The sequence below is a fragment of the Micropterus dolomieu genome, unplaced genomic scaffold, assembly GCF_021292245.1.
Source record: "Micropterus dolomieu isolate WLL.071019.BEF.003 ecotype Adirondacks unplaced genomic scaffold, ASM2129224v1 scaffold_152, whole genome shotgun sequence".
In the NCBI taxonomy this organism is placed as follows: domain Eukaryota; kingdom Metazoa; phylum Chordata; class Actinopteri; order Centrarchiformes; family Centrarchidae; genus Micropterus; species Micropterus dolomieu.
The window spans coordinates 83,159-100,110 of NW_025744145.1; the positions used below are offsets into that span (position 1 = coordinate 83,159).

The following is a 16,952-nucleotide window of genomic DNA, read 5'->3' on the forward strand; positions in this document are numbered from 1 at the left end:
AAGAATGAACACCTGTGTCTGATTTTCTCATCACTGTATACTTCGGCAGCGTAACATATCTAGATTCATGCTGACCTTTAAATGAAAGGTAAGATAAAGGTAGACATCACACAGACATACAGAGCAGTGTTAGTCTGTGTGTGTGTGTGTGTGTGTGTGTGAGGGCACTCCACTGATTCAACACATGAACACATGAACACATTAGCTTACTTGTCACTATGAGTACTACTCAGCCTGTGAAAACAGCTGGACGATGTCCTCTGAAGGTATGGAAGCAATTATCAGCCATAAAGAAATCAAACTTCGAAGCAAATACCCATGAATTTACTTGATTTGTAGCCAGTAGGCCTACCTGAAGTAAAAGATAAAGTATTCAGTAGTAATTCAATTCCAAAATTAGGAATTCACATGTTTTCAAGATTCAAATGCTTCCACATGAAGGGGACTTCAAACCAAAGTTTGGGGTGTGGAGTTGTGGGCATTTACCTGGTCTAATGAAAGACACACTCAGTTGTATTATGGGAAATGTAGCATAAGGTGCTTTTAGGGCTTGACACAATTTTTGATAGTTCAATGATGCTAAATCACTAGATTGCCCCTTTAAATAAGAGAGTCACGATTAGTATCTCCGTATTCTCCTGTTGATCCCATGGTGCTCAGTCTTTAATATCAGTGCAAGTGTGAAATGGACCACAGTGCAACCTTAATCCCCTGAATGTGACCCTGAGTGTGCGTCTATGTGTGTGTGTGCGCACATTTGGTTCCCCATAGCTTACATTAAGGGAAATAAAGGCAGGTGATGCCAGGAACTTGGCAAGTCTCTCTCTGAATGGTTCTAGTGGAATGTCTGGAGTTTTCAGTGCCCACTAATCACAAGCCTGCAGCTGAGGACAAACCAGTGTCTGTAAGAACCTGTAAGATCCAATTCAGATGCAAAGTAGGTGATGGAGGGAAGATTGAAACCCCGGTTGACATGGCGGGAGCAATATCTTAACGGGATGTGAATGCAGAACCTTCGCCACTTGAAATGCATCGCTATGCTCATGTTGACCTGATTTGGACAGTCAATGGCACTAGTGGCGGTTTAGATCTATCTATCACTCAGGGCCGTTTCGTAAGCCCTCATCAGGAGAAGTGTCTGAATCACTCTTCCACATTGTTCTATGGACAATAGGATTAATGCCAGCATCTATTCAGGTCTGTGTTTCTGTGACTGACATTGCTTTGATGCTTTTCGCTGATGAAAAATATGCCACAGAGTCTGGCTGATGGCAGGAAACTGACTCTGATGGGCTTGTTTGTGTGTCACTTAACTGTGTCTACCATGTATTTCGTTCTGTGCTCCTGGAATCACAGCAGTGTGTGTCTGCATAAACTAGGTCAGTATGAGGACAGGAAATCTCTGATCACTTGTCTGTCTGACTGCAGTGTGCCTCTCCAAACGTTCCTGCCTGCGAACACACTCACATATGACGCACGCATACATGTCTATGTTTCTATGCATAAGATGCAGAGAAGCTGCTTATATGTTTGAAAGTATATTTAAGAGGCCTTCTTCTCTTCACATCTCCTTCTCTACTCTCCCTCAAGGTTTTAGCATCAGTCTGTATGAGATTTGGGCTCAACCTTCATTTACTGCTTACCTAAAACATGAATAATCCCTGATCTCCCCATCAGCCCATCTCTCAGCCTCTCCCTTTTTCTGCTGTTCATTAAAATATACATTTATATTAACTAGAGAGACGTGTGAGCTTGTTAATTTAAGAGGATTTTTTAGGTCGTGGGTTCACTTGCTGAAGTCTTTTCTGCCAAAATCCCCACTAGAGAAGAGAAAAGAAGAGAACAGAAGAGAGATATTCCTAGTGAGAAGAGAGATATTGCATTGACTTTTTCCTTTGCTCCTGTGTCACTGTCTTCTTTGCCAGTTGGTTTTGCAAGCTTGTGCTGGTCTCAACAGCTTTGGGGCATTGCATCAGAGGAGGGAGCTCTGTATCCTGATCCCGGGGCAGGACCCAGCCAAAGTCTAAAAAACACTGCAGTGCAGAGAGGGGAAGAGAGGGTCAGAGTCCAAAAAAAGGGTGGCAGAGTAAAAAAGGGAGGGACACGTTGCGGATTTGAAGGTATGAAGATGAAGTGGCCGGGAAGAGGGAGGACAGGAGAAAGAGAGAACAGCCAAGTGCCAGGATTTATTAATCAGCAGCAGCACAAACGAAGTACACATAAGCCAGCCTGAGGGTGACATGATGAAATATAATGAGAATAAAAGTGAGGAGTTTCAGAAAGTCTAAAAATACAGTTAGATTTTAAATGTTTTACAGAAAAAAGCCTCAGTTCGTCAGAGGACAGCTAGAGGGTTTCCGGTCAAATGCTTCAGGTACTAAGTGCCTCATTTTCAAACAGGTCTTTCAGTCGGCACATGTGAATGTCTGAGTGCAGCGCAGGCCGCACTTGTTAATGGTGAGAGTGTCCATTTCCTCTGAGTGGGTGAAATGTAATATACAAGTAGAGGCTGGGCTAAAGAGCAGTAGATGGGGAGGGCAATGAAAGGTAGAGAGCGAGAACAGAGAAGATAAGCATGGTGTTGCTTTTAGAGTTGATAGTGATGACGCAGGCGGGTGTCTGATGCCTGTGTGTTGACCGCCACACTCTCAGACCCCCGAGGTTGTGGTCTGTGAGGTGCTGGCACTGATTGCCAGCTCTAAGAGTCTCTTCAACCCAGCTGGACCTTTGACATGTTTGGTACTGTGGTGACCAGCAGGTCACCTGTCTCTGATGCTTGCCACCCATCTGGACAGCTACCCTGGAGAAAAAAAGTGCATATGCCATTTATGTGTATGTGAAAGTGTGTGGGCACCTGCATGTCTGGCTATTATTTGTGTATTGGCAGTGTCTCGCGATGCCTAAATTGCTGATATGGTCCCAAGAGGCCATAGGATTGACAGAAATCTCTGGAGGGGGAGCGGCTGTGAACAAGTTTGCTCCATTACAGCCAACGCTTTTAGCCAGATTTGTTGGCTCAGCAGCACTCACTTATCAACTGATCAATAAAGGGGAGTTGGACCAAACTTCTTTAGGGGGACCAACGCTTACAGCACATCCATCCACATTGTTCATCCACAAACTTGAGGCTGCTTTGCCTGTTGTAATTTGCCCTTATTTTCTCTCCCTAGTTTTCTGTTTCAAACATAAATTGCCAGGAAATGCACTCTTTATTCAATCGTAACCAGCCTCATATGTATAATCCAACCCTTAGCAAACCTCATGAGAATATTGAATCGGATGTTTTCCCCTTTCCACATGACTGGGCAAGCTTGTGTGCAAGATGGATAATTCATTTGATCAGCGATTAAATTTGGAACTTTGATGAGCAGACACTGTAAACCACATGAAAAGGACAGATGAGCATCAAATGATTTAAAAATGCAATAATCAGGCAACACATTTAATTAATTACCTTAATTAATGAATTGTTCGACAAGTATTTTGATAAGCAATTAATTGTTTAAGTAAATTTTCAAGCAAAAATGCCAAATATTTGTCGGTTGCTGCTTTAACCATTTTCTACTTTTCCTTGTCTTACATTAAAGTGAATATTTTTGAGACGACATTTGATGACATCTCCTCGGCCTCCAGGAAATTTTGATGGCCATTTTTCAAAGTTTTACACACACAATTAATCATTTAATTGAGATGACAAGCAGCACATTAATCCTTAATGAAACTAAGAAAATAATTATTAGTTTCTGCCCTAAAATGATGAATGAAAGCAAGTCGTGGAGTCAAATACTTGATATAGTGAGAGAGAAAAAAGTTGCTGCTTATCAGTACTGAAAGAATAAGTTGATTGATCCCTTTGTGTGTGATCTAATCGCATTATGGATAAGTGAACCATAGACTGCTTAAATTAGACTCTCTTAAGTTGCCCTCTTAGGCAATGACTACAAACTTCAAACTTCACTATTGTGAGTGAACAGCACCCAGAGAAAGTCTGGAACTTCTTTGCAGCAGAAACCCACTCGGCTCTGAAGTTACACAGTACAGCAACATTTTGGGCAAACCTCCCACCCGGCCGCTGCTCAGCCTTTCAGACAGTGAGTGGGCGACTGGTGAAAGCCCAGCATTAACTGATCACCACAGATCGGGCCAGCTTAATGCAGTCCTGTTGCCCTGCGCCTTCAACTGTTAATTATTGCAAGCATATAAACAATAGTCAAGTTGCATTAACAAAATCAGCCTGGGTAATCTTTTCTTAGCTGCGCCATTATGGAGATGAATGTCACAGGGCACTATTAGCATTCTGCAAGGGAGAGTGGGAAGGATTGTTTTTTTCCCCAATTTCCACTGAGTAGGTGTAATGGTATCAGTTCCTCTCATCTTGTGGAGGCATGTTGCTCTGGGGGGAAGCTCATCATCCCCCTTTGTGTATTACAGTTTCCTGTTATACTGTTACTGTGAAAAACAAAAGCTGTTATAGATGTCCCTGTAATGGCTTGTATAGGTTTCATAGCAACACAGAGATGAAGCTTTCCAGGGTCAACAGGGAATCCGACCCATATACCCAGCGATCAGTGGGGGAACTGCAGAGTTGCCATGGTGACAGATACAGATGTAATGATCTTCATTATAAAAGCAGTAAATTATGTACACTCTGCACGTTGTAAATCTGTACATTTGACAGAGCCACTGTGTCATTCTGACGTAGGGTTTCAAATCATGAAGCCGCACTGCTGTCTCCACTCACTTTTAATTGCTTCCAGGCACAGATAATGTGTCAGTCTCTCTTCCTCCGTTTTTTTGATAAGCTATCTCTGCTGATGTCTGGAGCGGGTTAGAAACTGTGTTACTGGTTGTGTCTCTGCACTATGACCCCGAAAGCCTGGCCTGACTTAACCTGAACACTGGGAAACACAAACCTCTAGGCCACCTTTGTTAGAGGTCAGAGCAGCTGGGCTTGGGGTTATCACATGTGTTGAGCCTCATTTTCACATCCTTTCTCTTGTCTCTAGCTAGGGACCCTCAGAGATCGTGTATGCTTTACCCTAATCAGCACCAGCCATGAATACAATAGCTTTCAGATAATTAAATCTTATTATCTTCTACAGCTAAGACATTTAACAAAAGGCAAAGGCTTGAACTTGCTTCTTTTTTATACGGTCTTACTGTCTCTGGACATCCAGTGTTTGATCAAAGTTTCCGTCTATTCACTGCAGGGTTTAGCCGTCTCCCTTCTCTGTACCCCTTTCTGCTCCTCGTCTCTTCCCTCGGTTCAACCTCTCCCTCCCATCATGCCAGGCTCAGATCGCCTTACACCCTCCAGTCTTTCATGTGGATGGGGGGTGGGAGTCGCAGAGGAGAGGATGGGGAAATTGGCCACCCATTCCAGATAAAGATTACAGAGGAAATACTGTTTCTGTGGTGAAAATACACAAAGAGATAAGTTTGAGGTTTTTTGTTAGTAGCTAGGATCCACACAGGATGTATTTTACCCAACCATGTATGCACTGGCAGCAATGTGATGTCTTGAACGTGAGTTGTTTTGTTCTGGGGTTAGCCATTTATCCAAACACTGTGGCTGAGGTCTGTGCACTGGAGAGAATGGGACATTTTTGCACAGCTTGTTTTCATTGATCAATGCAGTGGCTACTATTGTGTTTCTGTGGGAAAGTAAATGAATGAAGAAAGTGTGAAGAAAAGCTCAAATGTTTAAGTACGAACACTTAGGGGATTGTGAATTTATTCTGCCTTTGCCTTTGATGACGGTGCACTCACAAAAAGGGCTGCGCTTGTGTCAGTGTGGCCCCCGCGGTCTGGGTTTTACTGCTGAGTACAGTGATAAGATATTCCTCTGTGGCTTGCACTAAAATGAGGCCAGAGTTGTTTTCCTATAAACAAATGCATAACAAATTCACAAACTTAATGCCAACTTTTTTGTGGTGTATTTTCTTGGAAAGTAAAGGTGAGTCATGTAGTTTATCCATCAACTTTGTCACACTGAGGTGGCAATTGGTGTGAAATATTATTGCCTTTGAACAATAATAAGCCATTGTGATGAGCCTTAGCAGGAAGAAGTGTTTCCCCATAAGTACAAGAGTGGTGATCAAAGGTCAGAGGTCAGGTTGAGGGCAAGAAGATAGATGGGAGGCATGACAGAACTGCGTTTGCACACAACAGATCACACTCCAGGCACACAGTTCAGAGGAAGGCAGGAGGAAGGGTGGTAGGGCTGGGTGTAGAGGCAGGATGGGAATGGAGGACAAGACAGAAAAAAACAACAACAACAGTAAAGTGGATGTCCAGTCCCAGTCCACTTCCCATGTCCTCCTGACATCATTGCGCCACAGCTGGCTTTTAACTGTATTTTTCACATTAAACATCTGCCATCCGGACCTCTGCTGTCTGCCTTGGATCATAGTGTGAGCTGGTCATGTGATTGGATGCACAGCTCAAATATAAAAACCACAGTCTGCTTGACATAAACAGAACAGTATGTCTTTTATGATGCGGCTCACAGCTGCACAGCTGTGTTTGAAGAGGAAGGCTATTTCTATCCAGCCTTTGTTTTATTTCTCTCTTTACCTCCTCTCTCTTGGTGTTGATATGTCGTCTGCCTCCAGCCCTGCTGCCCTTATTTAATGGTCAATCAGTTCTATTCCTTTAAACAAAGTGCTCTTTTATAGCTGTTTTTTTCGTCCATAGATTAATTGATTAATTGACTGTCGAAGTCTGAAAGCGGAGAGTCAGGGTGCACTCTGGCCTTTGACCCATTAAACCCTTATTTATCACTATCAGTTGACCTCCATGTTATTGCACCCTCAGACTTGCAATGCTTTACCGATAACCTTCTGCTCTCTGTTTCTCTCCCTGTCTCTTCTCTCCAGACTCATACTCGGCAGCAGGCAGCGAGGGCAGCATCTCCACCTCTGTGGCATCGCTACCTCCTCAGGCATCAGGTAGCTCTGCCCCCAGCTCCCCGGGCTCCAGACGCTCTGTGAGCACCCTGAAGAAGTGGCTCACAAACCCTGTCCGCAAACTCAGTGCTGGGGCCTCCGCCAAAGGGGAGCTTCAGGTCCGCAAAATTGAAGGGAAGCCTCCACCTCTTCCGCCCCACAGCCACAGCCAGGACCTAGGCAGCCCTCTAAGGCCTGATGACACACTCACCATTCTACCTGTCACCCATAGAGAACTGGTGAGCAGTGGTGGAAGAATAAAGTCAGATCTTTTACTTAGCTAAAGGTTTCAATGCCACATTGTAAGAATACTCTATTACAAGTAAAAGTCCTGAATTCAACATCTTGCTTAAAGCTTACCCTAGCTAACGTAGAAGAAACTAGCAAGAGACAGCTCGATTTTTTCTCCAACTGAGAAAATCCCACCCCATCTCTTCAGGCCTCCCTCCAAAGTCACTCCCCTAAATCACATTTTTATGCACAGTGAGTGCACGGGCAGAGTGCGTGCAGGTAGATCAAATTAAATGATTGGCTGTTATTATATTACAGTCCTGCAAAAGCCACAGATACCTGATTTCATTCATTTTTGTGTCAGAGCATTTAAAGAGGTGGTATTATGCTCATTTTCATTTTTAAAATCTTAATTAGGGGTTGTACCAGAACAGGTTTCCATGGTTTAATTTTCAAAAAACACCATATTTTTCTCATACTACACATTGCTGCAGCTCCTCTTTTCACCCTATGTGTTGTACGCTCCGCTCTTGAGCTACAGAGTGATGCATCTTACTTGTACAAAATCTTTGTTGGGAGTTGCACATGCGCAGCTCCCAGGTAAGGACTACTAGCCAAGCAGAGAAGGGCAGGTCATAAGAAACAAGGTAGTGTGAACCAAATCAAAGCCGCTCCAGACTGCGACCGTAACCTAGCAGATGGTATAAGTCTGGAGCGGCAACCACACAACATCATTGTTCCACATCTTACCATAAACCACTAAAAAAATCACCATATTTCAACTCAATTTTACATAAAATTGGCCAAACAATTTGAACGTTTGCTCAGTAGCTTTCACATCGGGTGTAACATTAGCATTATAGCTATAACTTTAGCTGTGTTAGCCAACGTTTACAAAAACTCGGCACTTGAACAGTCTGTGAAGTTACATTGCCGTATTTTTTTAAATATAATTCACAACCAATAAAGCATACTTACAGGTTGTGATTGTGAATTTCCAGGCCCAAACAGAGTCGGAGTTGCATCGTCTTTTAGGACTAAACGTTGAACTGTTGCTGGTGTTCCGACGATCTATGCTGCCTTGCCAAAAAATGCTACCATAGCGCAAATCGATAGACTTGACTCTACTCGGCCCTGCTCCGTTTTCAATTGCAGATAGTACCCAGAGATAGTACGTAGCTTGTCGTCATAGCGACGCCACACACAACTGCCGCAACGTAATGTTCAATGCGACTCAAACACCAGCGACCCACACAGCTTTCTCTTTTTTAAGTTAAAACGTTTCAACATTCCTCAGAATATAAAGACAGATAAGCGGTATGAAAACCTTCCAGCTGTGTTTTCCTCTGCCGTTGTTGCTGCAGTGGTCTGTGTGACGGCGCGAGCAGAGGGATCTGTGAGCGGGCGGCTGGCCGGCCTCACACGCTCCTCCTGCGGGTTGGCACAGGCTTTCCCGCAGCCACTCGCGGAGCTCCTCAACTCCGAAAATATTCAAGCACATTTTCGTTCCGCCATTACTTCTCGTAAAACTGTCAATATTTGAAATCTACACAGCTGATTTCTCACCTCAAAACTTCTCAGAAGTGGATTTAGTGATGAAATTCCATATGAAAACTGTAAAATATAAAACTTTCTGTTGCTGGCCTCTGTCTGGTGCAATGATGATACAGTGAATAGTGACGATACTCTCTGACCAATCAGCAGTCTGTCGTGTTTTCACGTTACATTTTAGCATCCCTTAGCTCGCTTGGAACCTCGATGGAGGTGAGGTGATACGAAAAACAACATTTCTACAATGGAAAACCAAACAAAGACGAGTCGAGCCAAAGGGCGTGACTGACCCCGCTAGCCGCAAGGCAAGCTTTATGATGCGTTTTGATTGTGACTTCACAAGTAAAGGAAGTGAAGGGCTGGACTACAAACGAGCTGTTTTCAAGCCGTTCAGAGCAATGCTTTCTGTGGGAGATGGGAACTCCCTTTTGGCTGGACTTTGACAAAAAAGATATATAGCTCAATAAAGGAGAGGGGATAAGCCAAAAAGCATAATACCACCTCTTTAATTTATTGATTGCTGTCGGGATGTAAAGAGATTTTTAACAAATATAACAAAACATGCTTCTTAAATAAATTGCCTACCATAACTTTTTATTAGCGTCACAATAAATCGAAGGTACCAAAGTATAAGCACTCAATAAGCAGAATGGCCCATTTCAGAACAATATGTTATATTAAAGGATTATAATTAGTGATACGTTAATCTGTAAGCATCACTAATGTTGTAGCTGGTAGAGGTAGGCTAATTTGGACTACTTTATATACTGCAGGGTAGCTTAATTAATAATAATACATCATAATTTGTTACTTGATTTATATTTTGTATTAACAATCTGAATCTGCAAAGTAACTAGTAATTAATGTCATTAAATAAATGGATTGGAGTAAAAAGTACAATATTAGCTTCCAAAATGTAGTGGAGTAGAAGTAAAATGTAGTATTAAGTTGAATTAATAGAAATAATCAAGTTAAGTACAAGTACTTCAAAATTGTACTTAAGTACAGTACTTGAATAAATGTCTAGTTAGTTACATTCCACCACTGGTGCTTGGTCAGATGAACTAATCAAACAAGGTATTGCATGCTGCTTCAAACTCACTTATGAGATGAACCACCTCATAAGTAAACTCATCAATTGGAATTATTCCCAAGGCCGTCTTATAAACTGGTTCTTAAGTGAACATGCAAATGTTCAATCTTATATAAATACAAACTAAAGCTAACATCCTGACTGTAGCTTGTTTACATTAGGTGGATCAAGAGACACTGGTTTGATGTAGAGTTTCTTTTAAGTATCATGGAAGATGGTGATGTTGTTATATAACATCAGCCTGCAGGAACTCACGCCACCATGTTTTGTGATTCATGTGCTCTCTTTTGCTGTTGTGCAGATGCTTGTGTGTCTGTGCATGTCTCTGTGTGCCCAAATGCAGGAGCCTGCTACAGACATTTTGCATCATGTTTACATGGTGTCATTCTGACACTGTGGACATGTGTCTTTGTGTGTATGTGTTCCAGGAGTGGAAAGATGGCCTGGCGAGCCCCGAGGACCTGTCCCCGGCTACACTACAGTCCCCTAGCTACATAACTGACTCGCTGATTGGCTGCACGTCTCTGCCAAACAACCAGGTCTGTCTGCACGGTATACTGTACAATTAACACTGCCTGACCTGTTGTCACCACATATTACTGTTGTCACAGAGAAGTAACATCAAGCAACCTATGTTTCTGTCTTAAATGCAAGTAGTAATTTTGAAAGGATGTGAGAAAACCTGAGCGTACCCTTCTGTTTTATAGAATCAATGGTTAGCCATAATGAGATTGACTTTAGGGACTAAAGTCATTTATAGTTAATTTTAGCTCACAGTTTCTCCAAGAGGTTCTCAGTGAGCACCCAGCCTGGCAGGGATGTGATATCAGTACTGTTTGTCTCCATGGTCCTCCAGCCAGATCTGGAAATGACTAACCCTCCTGCTGCTGGCGGATCTCAACTATCAAGCAAAACAAACACACAGATGCGCACAGGAGCGCTGCATTCTGCAACCACACATGAGCCATGCAGGCATAGCACACACACATGTGCACACACACGTAAGGGAGTCTAAATGAATACAAGGCTCTCTCAGAGCAGATCGATGCACCAGAAGACAACAGGGCAGAGTAGACAGTGACCTGTGTGATACATGACTCACATTCGACATGTTACAAAAAGACATGCCTGGAGATAAAAAGGAAATAGCATGAAACGCCAGATGTGATGAAAGATGACTCCACTTCTGTGAAGTGACAAAGAACACTATGTGTGCACATACGCTTTCATTTCTTCATAAAACAGTCTGAGTCAGTTGCTCGTAGGCAAAGGAGCGTCTCAAGTCGGGTGTTCAGAGTGTCCCTTTTTACTGTGAGACGGAATCATGCAGAAACTGGGATTTGCATGAGCAGCAGTTATATTGCATGAATCAGCAGTGCCTGAGCCCCATCAATATCCAGCGAAACAATAACAATAATGCATTTGAGCGTAGTGGAGTGTCTCCTGTTGGTGAATCGACACCACTGCACTTAAATCCTAATTTCAGTCTCAACAACACATCAAGAGCCATTAATTCGATTACATCAGAGGGATGAGGTCAGCGCTTTGGTGTTTTTACTGCCAATCTTTCTAGAGAAGGGGGGTGGGGGGGTAGAGAGATTAAATTATGTAGGTCAGTCATCTGTCTCTCTATCCCACCTTCGGTGGCCACATGTCCAGCGTTACATTGTTGTTTTTTTCCTTTTCTTCATACCATTGTCTCTTATTTTACAACTGTAGCAGAACATTGTTTTAAATGAAATGTTTACTGTTTCTTGGTCAATGGAAGGTTCATGTGATTGTATGTCAGCAGCTGAACACAGTTTGTACGGTCTGTCATCTCGACCCACAGATATGTAAAGAACAAGTTAGGAACAGTTTCTCCGTAAAACAGGAAAAGAAATGGCCAAAGGAAACGAGTGGTGGTGTTACTGTGAGGTCTCTCCAAAGCCACACTGGCAACAGTGCTGTGAAATTGCAGTTTTCAGCACTGTGTAACTATGTTCCTCCTTGGCACAGAACCACACCTTTGATTTGTACTGGCATGTCTAAGGATTGATGGGCCCTTTGAAAGGTCTGCTCCATCCCATTAAAAAATAAGACATTGCTGATGCCTGTGCTGGAGATGTATTAACAGTTTCAAGCATCAGCAAATATTCCTGGGTATGATGCCTGACAGCTAGTGATAAAAACATCACATTTTAAACCATGAAGAGTAACATTTCTTAATATGAACATCCTTTTATTATCACATTAATGCTGTTTACTTGCAGCATTTTATGTGTTCCAACAGTAAGTGGTTTGTTAGTCCCTGAAGTAGCAGTGCAAAACTTAAACATAGAAAGAATACTAGAATAGTAGATGAATATTGTGCATTTGGACAACAATGTAAACAGCAAAATATTCTTTCCACTTGAAACTTGAGGTTTAAGATGCTTTTTCAGATTTTGAGAAAAACGAATTAGTTACATCCCCGTTCTTGATTGATGAAATTGTTAAGGTGATATTTTTTAAAGATCCTACACAAAGGCATGACCTCAGCTTTGACCAAATCTGTTGTCAATGTTTTTTCGTGGTGCTTCTGAGTAGAAAAACAAAACTCGCAACAGAGGGAGATGAAGGGAATTTTTCCTGCGCGCTTTGCCACAACACATCTGGAAGTGATCAGGGAGCCAAGGAGACCTGTCAGCCAGGCTGGAGAACTCCTAGCGGGGCAAGATGAGCTGGGGGAGTGAGGGTTTTTATGGAGCCTCTCTGTCTCTCTTTACACCCTGTAAGGGGTATCTCTCTCGCTCTCTCTCACACACATCACTGCGACAGAACAGAAAGCTCAAAACTAGTAGACGCTCACAAGTTCATCATGGAGACAGGTAGGTGAACAAGTTGAACAAGGCCAAAGGACAAAAAAACTCTGGGCCAATCTATTTATTTATTTCTTCATTGGGCAGCCACCTGCCAGAGGAGCCTGAGGGATCAGGCAGGTTTGTGCATGTGTTTAAGGTGGGGAGGTTCTGCTTGACTAGGACAATGGAACACAGAGATTAATTGAAGACAAACGGCCGTCTCTATAAATTTACACAGTCAGAAAAGAGTGAATGGCTTTAAAATAAATGTTAGAACAACATGGCTAAAGACAGAGGGACAAACTTGGAACTACGTTTAATTGTACAGACCAGTGGCGGTGAGTCATTGTACAACCATACAAAGTGTGCTTATTATGAGAGAGGAATGGGTTACACAAATATTAGGGTCATATGCAGTTGTAAAGCATGCAGCCATTGAGTTGGAGGTCATTTTCTTCTTCGCAGGCTTTGTAGTGGTTTGCACAATGACTCTATATTTGCACCAGGACCCCCACAGGATATGATATCAATTCCAGGAAAAAACATGAAAAGGAAGCCATGTACTGTATATAACACATGAACACAATCAATTAGATCAGGGTAACCTTGGGTGTATCTTATGTGCATTTCTATTTGCGGCCAGAAATACTGACGCTGATGTTGCTGTTGTAGTCCTGTAGAAATAATTTTTTAAATAATACTGTGTGATGTATTTACACAAGTGTATGAATCCTCAGGTGACAAAACAAGAAAATATAATTTATCAATTCACACATAAATCAGAAATGTAATGGCTTTACCAGTGGGTGTGCAGTACTTGTATTCCCTTTCCTCTAAAGCCAAAACTCCATCAATAACCTTCACAGCTTTATTTGTCATCTCCTACAGCTATGGAGCCTGTTGCTCCCTCCAACTCTTTTCAACTCTTTCTGTCCATCTATCTGTGGCGAAATGCATAACATGGATCATTAACTGTGACTATCTGAATCGGATCTTCTTATTATTCAGTCTCTGTTCCTCGTGTCTCTCTGCTCTCCCTGGTCACCTTGGCAACCTGCATCATTATCATCTCTCTCCTGCTCTTTATCTCCCCTTGCATACTTTATTCCTGGCATGATTCACATTACTGCCACTGGACCTTTGATGAACTTTTTCTCTGTCTGTCTTTCTGTCTGTATGTCTCTGTCTCCTCAGGACACTCAGTCCACCAGTGTTCTGCCAGATGACAGCGGCTCTGTCTTGATGGACGACACCTCCAGCCAATGGTCAGCCGCGGCTGACACTGAGGAGGAAAGGAGGAGTGCCTTAGAGAAAAGCATGTATGTGTTTTATCAATTTAAAGATCCAAACTGCTAAATGAAAAGTCAGGGGATCACCAATTACCAATTTCTTTTTTTACATCATTTAGGAACCATGAATGTTTGCACAAAATGCCAGTCCAGCAGATCATCCAATATTTGCCAATGCAGTAAGAATATTTCAATCTGATTCCAATAGAAATAAACTTACTTTGACATCATGACATGTCACTGCAGAAAAGCACAGCTATGAATAATAAAATCAGTGACAGCTGTACTCCATTTTGCTGCCTTAGTTTCAGGGTCCTGGTGTTGTGATGCTCGTTCAATGTCACACTGTCATGGCTTACTTGGACACTTAAGTAGAACAGACCCATCGTTAATGTGATTACTTTTCCTGCTTTGACGAGACAAATGTCTGCTGTGAAAAAGGCCTACAGGGCAGGTTGCTGCTCTGAAACGGAGAAAAGTAAACCGTGAGCAATGCTCTGTTCCATGTTTCAAATCATTATTTACAGTGCAAAATCACCATGCAGCATGGATCATTACACTTTCCAAAAAATACATAGGATCAAATACAAAAGAGTAAAAATGTAATACACAGGATAAAACACAGAAGGGTAAAAACAGCAAAAATAAGTGAATAAGGAAGTAAAGACTGCTACATTTATGAATTCTAGGAGAGGCTGTGGTGACGTGAGAACAAGTAGGTTTTCAGTCTTGACTTAAAAATATCTACTGAACATGCTTCCCTAACATATAGTGGAAGGTCATTCCATAAATAGGGAGCACGGTAGGCAAAAGCTCTGTAGCCAGCTGATGTTTGCATGTTCAGCTGATCTGCAGTGCGCTGACTGAAATACTCATTACGCTAATAAATTTGATTTATGTAATTGAAATTGTACCAGTTGAACAGTCTCCATTACTAAAAAATCGCATAGTCATTGATATCATGTCCTTTCTGGAAAATTATCAGGAAAAAAAGATTTTTGCAGTGTGCAAAATAAATCACATAACTCTAACATTAACCCTCCTTTGTGTTTTTAAAGGTATGTACTGAAGGAGCTTATTGAGACAGAGAAATACTACGTGGAAGACCTGGGGCTCATAGTGGAGGTAAACCTCACAGTCTTCCAGAACACACACTCTGCACTGAAAGAAAAGAGGGAACTTAGTCATCCACCCAGTCTGTCAGAGAGAGCTCTAAATCCTTATCATCACAATTCCCCCACTTTCCTCCACACTTTGGTCTGCTTCCATCCCACCGTCTCCAGTCTTAAGCAGATTTTGTGAATTATTATCTTGAAGAATATTATGTTGCAAGAGGCTCCGTCTCCTGGTGCCTTAAATAGCTGGAGATATTTTGGTTCAGAGTGAACCATCTGAAACATCTGAAAGTTAAAAGAAGCTCAATAATAGCTGGTGTATGATTATGGCGTGTGTTATAACAACCTAGCTATATTTACTGGTGTAATTCAGAGCCAGGTGTGGGGTGTGGGGTGTAAGCAGCTCTCTCATTTCCTTGCAGGGCTACATGGGCACAATGAACTCCACAAGTATACCGGAGGACATGAAGGGAAAAGACAAGATTGTCTTTGGGAACATTCATCAAATATTTGACTGGCATAAAGAGTAAGTCCCTGATTTTTTTAATTAAAAAAATACATTTCATCCACATTTGGAAAACTGTACGTTTGCTCCAGTTGCAGTCAAACCGAAAGACAAACAGTGATTTGCACAGTATTATCTTTGTGGCTGAGTGGAGGACAAAGGAGCAATAGGTCAGGAGACAAATCTGACCTTCCGTTTTGGGGATGATTGTGCCTGTGTGTGTGCATGTGTGTATTTTCTCTCTGTAGCTACTTCCTGGGAGAGCTGGAGAAGTGTTTGGCAGAGCCAGAGAGACTGGCTCAGCTTTTCATTAAACATGTGAGTATGAATTCTGTGTAGGCACACACACAAACACAGAGAGAGAGAGAGAGAGAGAGAGAGCGAGAGACACACGCACACACACACACACACACACACACACAAATGTGAGTGGAAGTGTCTGGGTCTGCTTCCTTGTGCTGTTTGGCATGAGAGTAAATAGAGCTCAGAAAACATGCAGAGCTCCTGTGTGTCTGTTACTGTACCTCTCTCCTGCACTCTCAACTGCCAGCGTCTCTCCTTCCACTACTTATAGACATACGCGTGAACAACACACTGGCCGATTTCCAGACTGGGCTGGACTGGTCAGGAAACGCCAGGGAAAAAACAGCCACAAAAAACAAGAAGAACAAGACAAGGAATAACAAATCCTCAACTCAGGCTCTTTGATATGAAGGCTCTTTTTCCACCCAGAACACCAACCTACTTTTTCTTACATATCTTGGCAAGAATGAAGCAAAGTGTGTAAGATTCACTGTTAATGTTCTTAGGATAGTATAGAGCCTGAGCTCACACAGGGCTTAAACAGGGAGCTAAATTAGACCTATTGTATATTGTTTAAGTGGTGGCACATGCAGATTGGGTAGACAAGATGAGTAATTTGACCAACTTAATTTTGCTTCTTGTCTGAAGATGACTAAGTTCAAATATCTGTGTCTCTCTTTTGCGATATTCACTTTCTCTGTCTGTAGCCCTTTAAACAATTCAATAAAGCCCAGCCCACTGGTTAATCAACTTATGGGGGGAATAAAGAAATGTGTAACTAAATCTAAGCATGGTGTCAAACTGTGAAAACAAACAGACTGGGAACATGGCCCTAATGAAAAGCAGACCAAATCCGCTTTTAACAAGAGCTGTGTCACCAATATGCAAGTGTACTCACTCACACACGCAACATATAAAAACATTGGGATACTGAACGCTGGTGGACAGATACGCTCCACTCACAGTACACTCCGTCACATTTCACATGCAGCTGTCCTCTGCAGCATTACATGATGTCCACGTTCGGGTGTAGCAGCTCACTGGTCTCTAGGTTACAGAGCCATGTTGCTAGGTACAGTCTTATCCCAGCAGGCTC

The 16,952-nt window shown here is 42.4% G+C and overlaps 1 protein-coding gene across 3 annotated transcripts in view; it reads left to right on the forward strand.

Annotated features, from left to right (window-relative positions):
- Nucleotides 1-16,952, forward strand: part of arhgef25a (Rho guanine nucleotide exchange factor (GEF) 25a) — a 45,207-nt gene that overhangs the window by 20,764 nt on the left and 7,491 nt on the right. For all 3 annotated transcript variants that reach the window (XM_046043267.1, XM_046043268.1, XM_046043270.1), the window contains 6 exons: nucleotides 6,879-7,186; nucleotides 10,251-10,361; nucleotides 13,839-13,963; nucleotides 14,992-15,058; nucleotides 15,471-15,574; nucleotides 15,802-15,871. In XM_046043267.1, coding sequence (XP_045899223.1) covers nucleotides 6,879-7,186; nucleotides 10,251-10,361; nucleotides 13,839-13,963; nucleotides 14,992-15,058; nucleotides 15,471-15,574; nucleotides 15,802-15,871 — 785 coding nt within the window. The remainder of the gene's footprint in view (nucleotides 1-6,878; nucleotides 7,187-10,250; nucleotides 10,362-13,838; nucleotides 13,964-14,991; nucleotides 15,059-15,470; nucleotides 15,575-15,801; nucleotides 15,872-16,952) is intronic.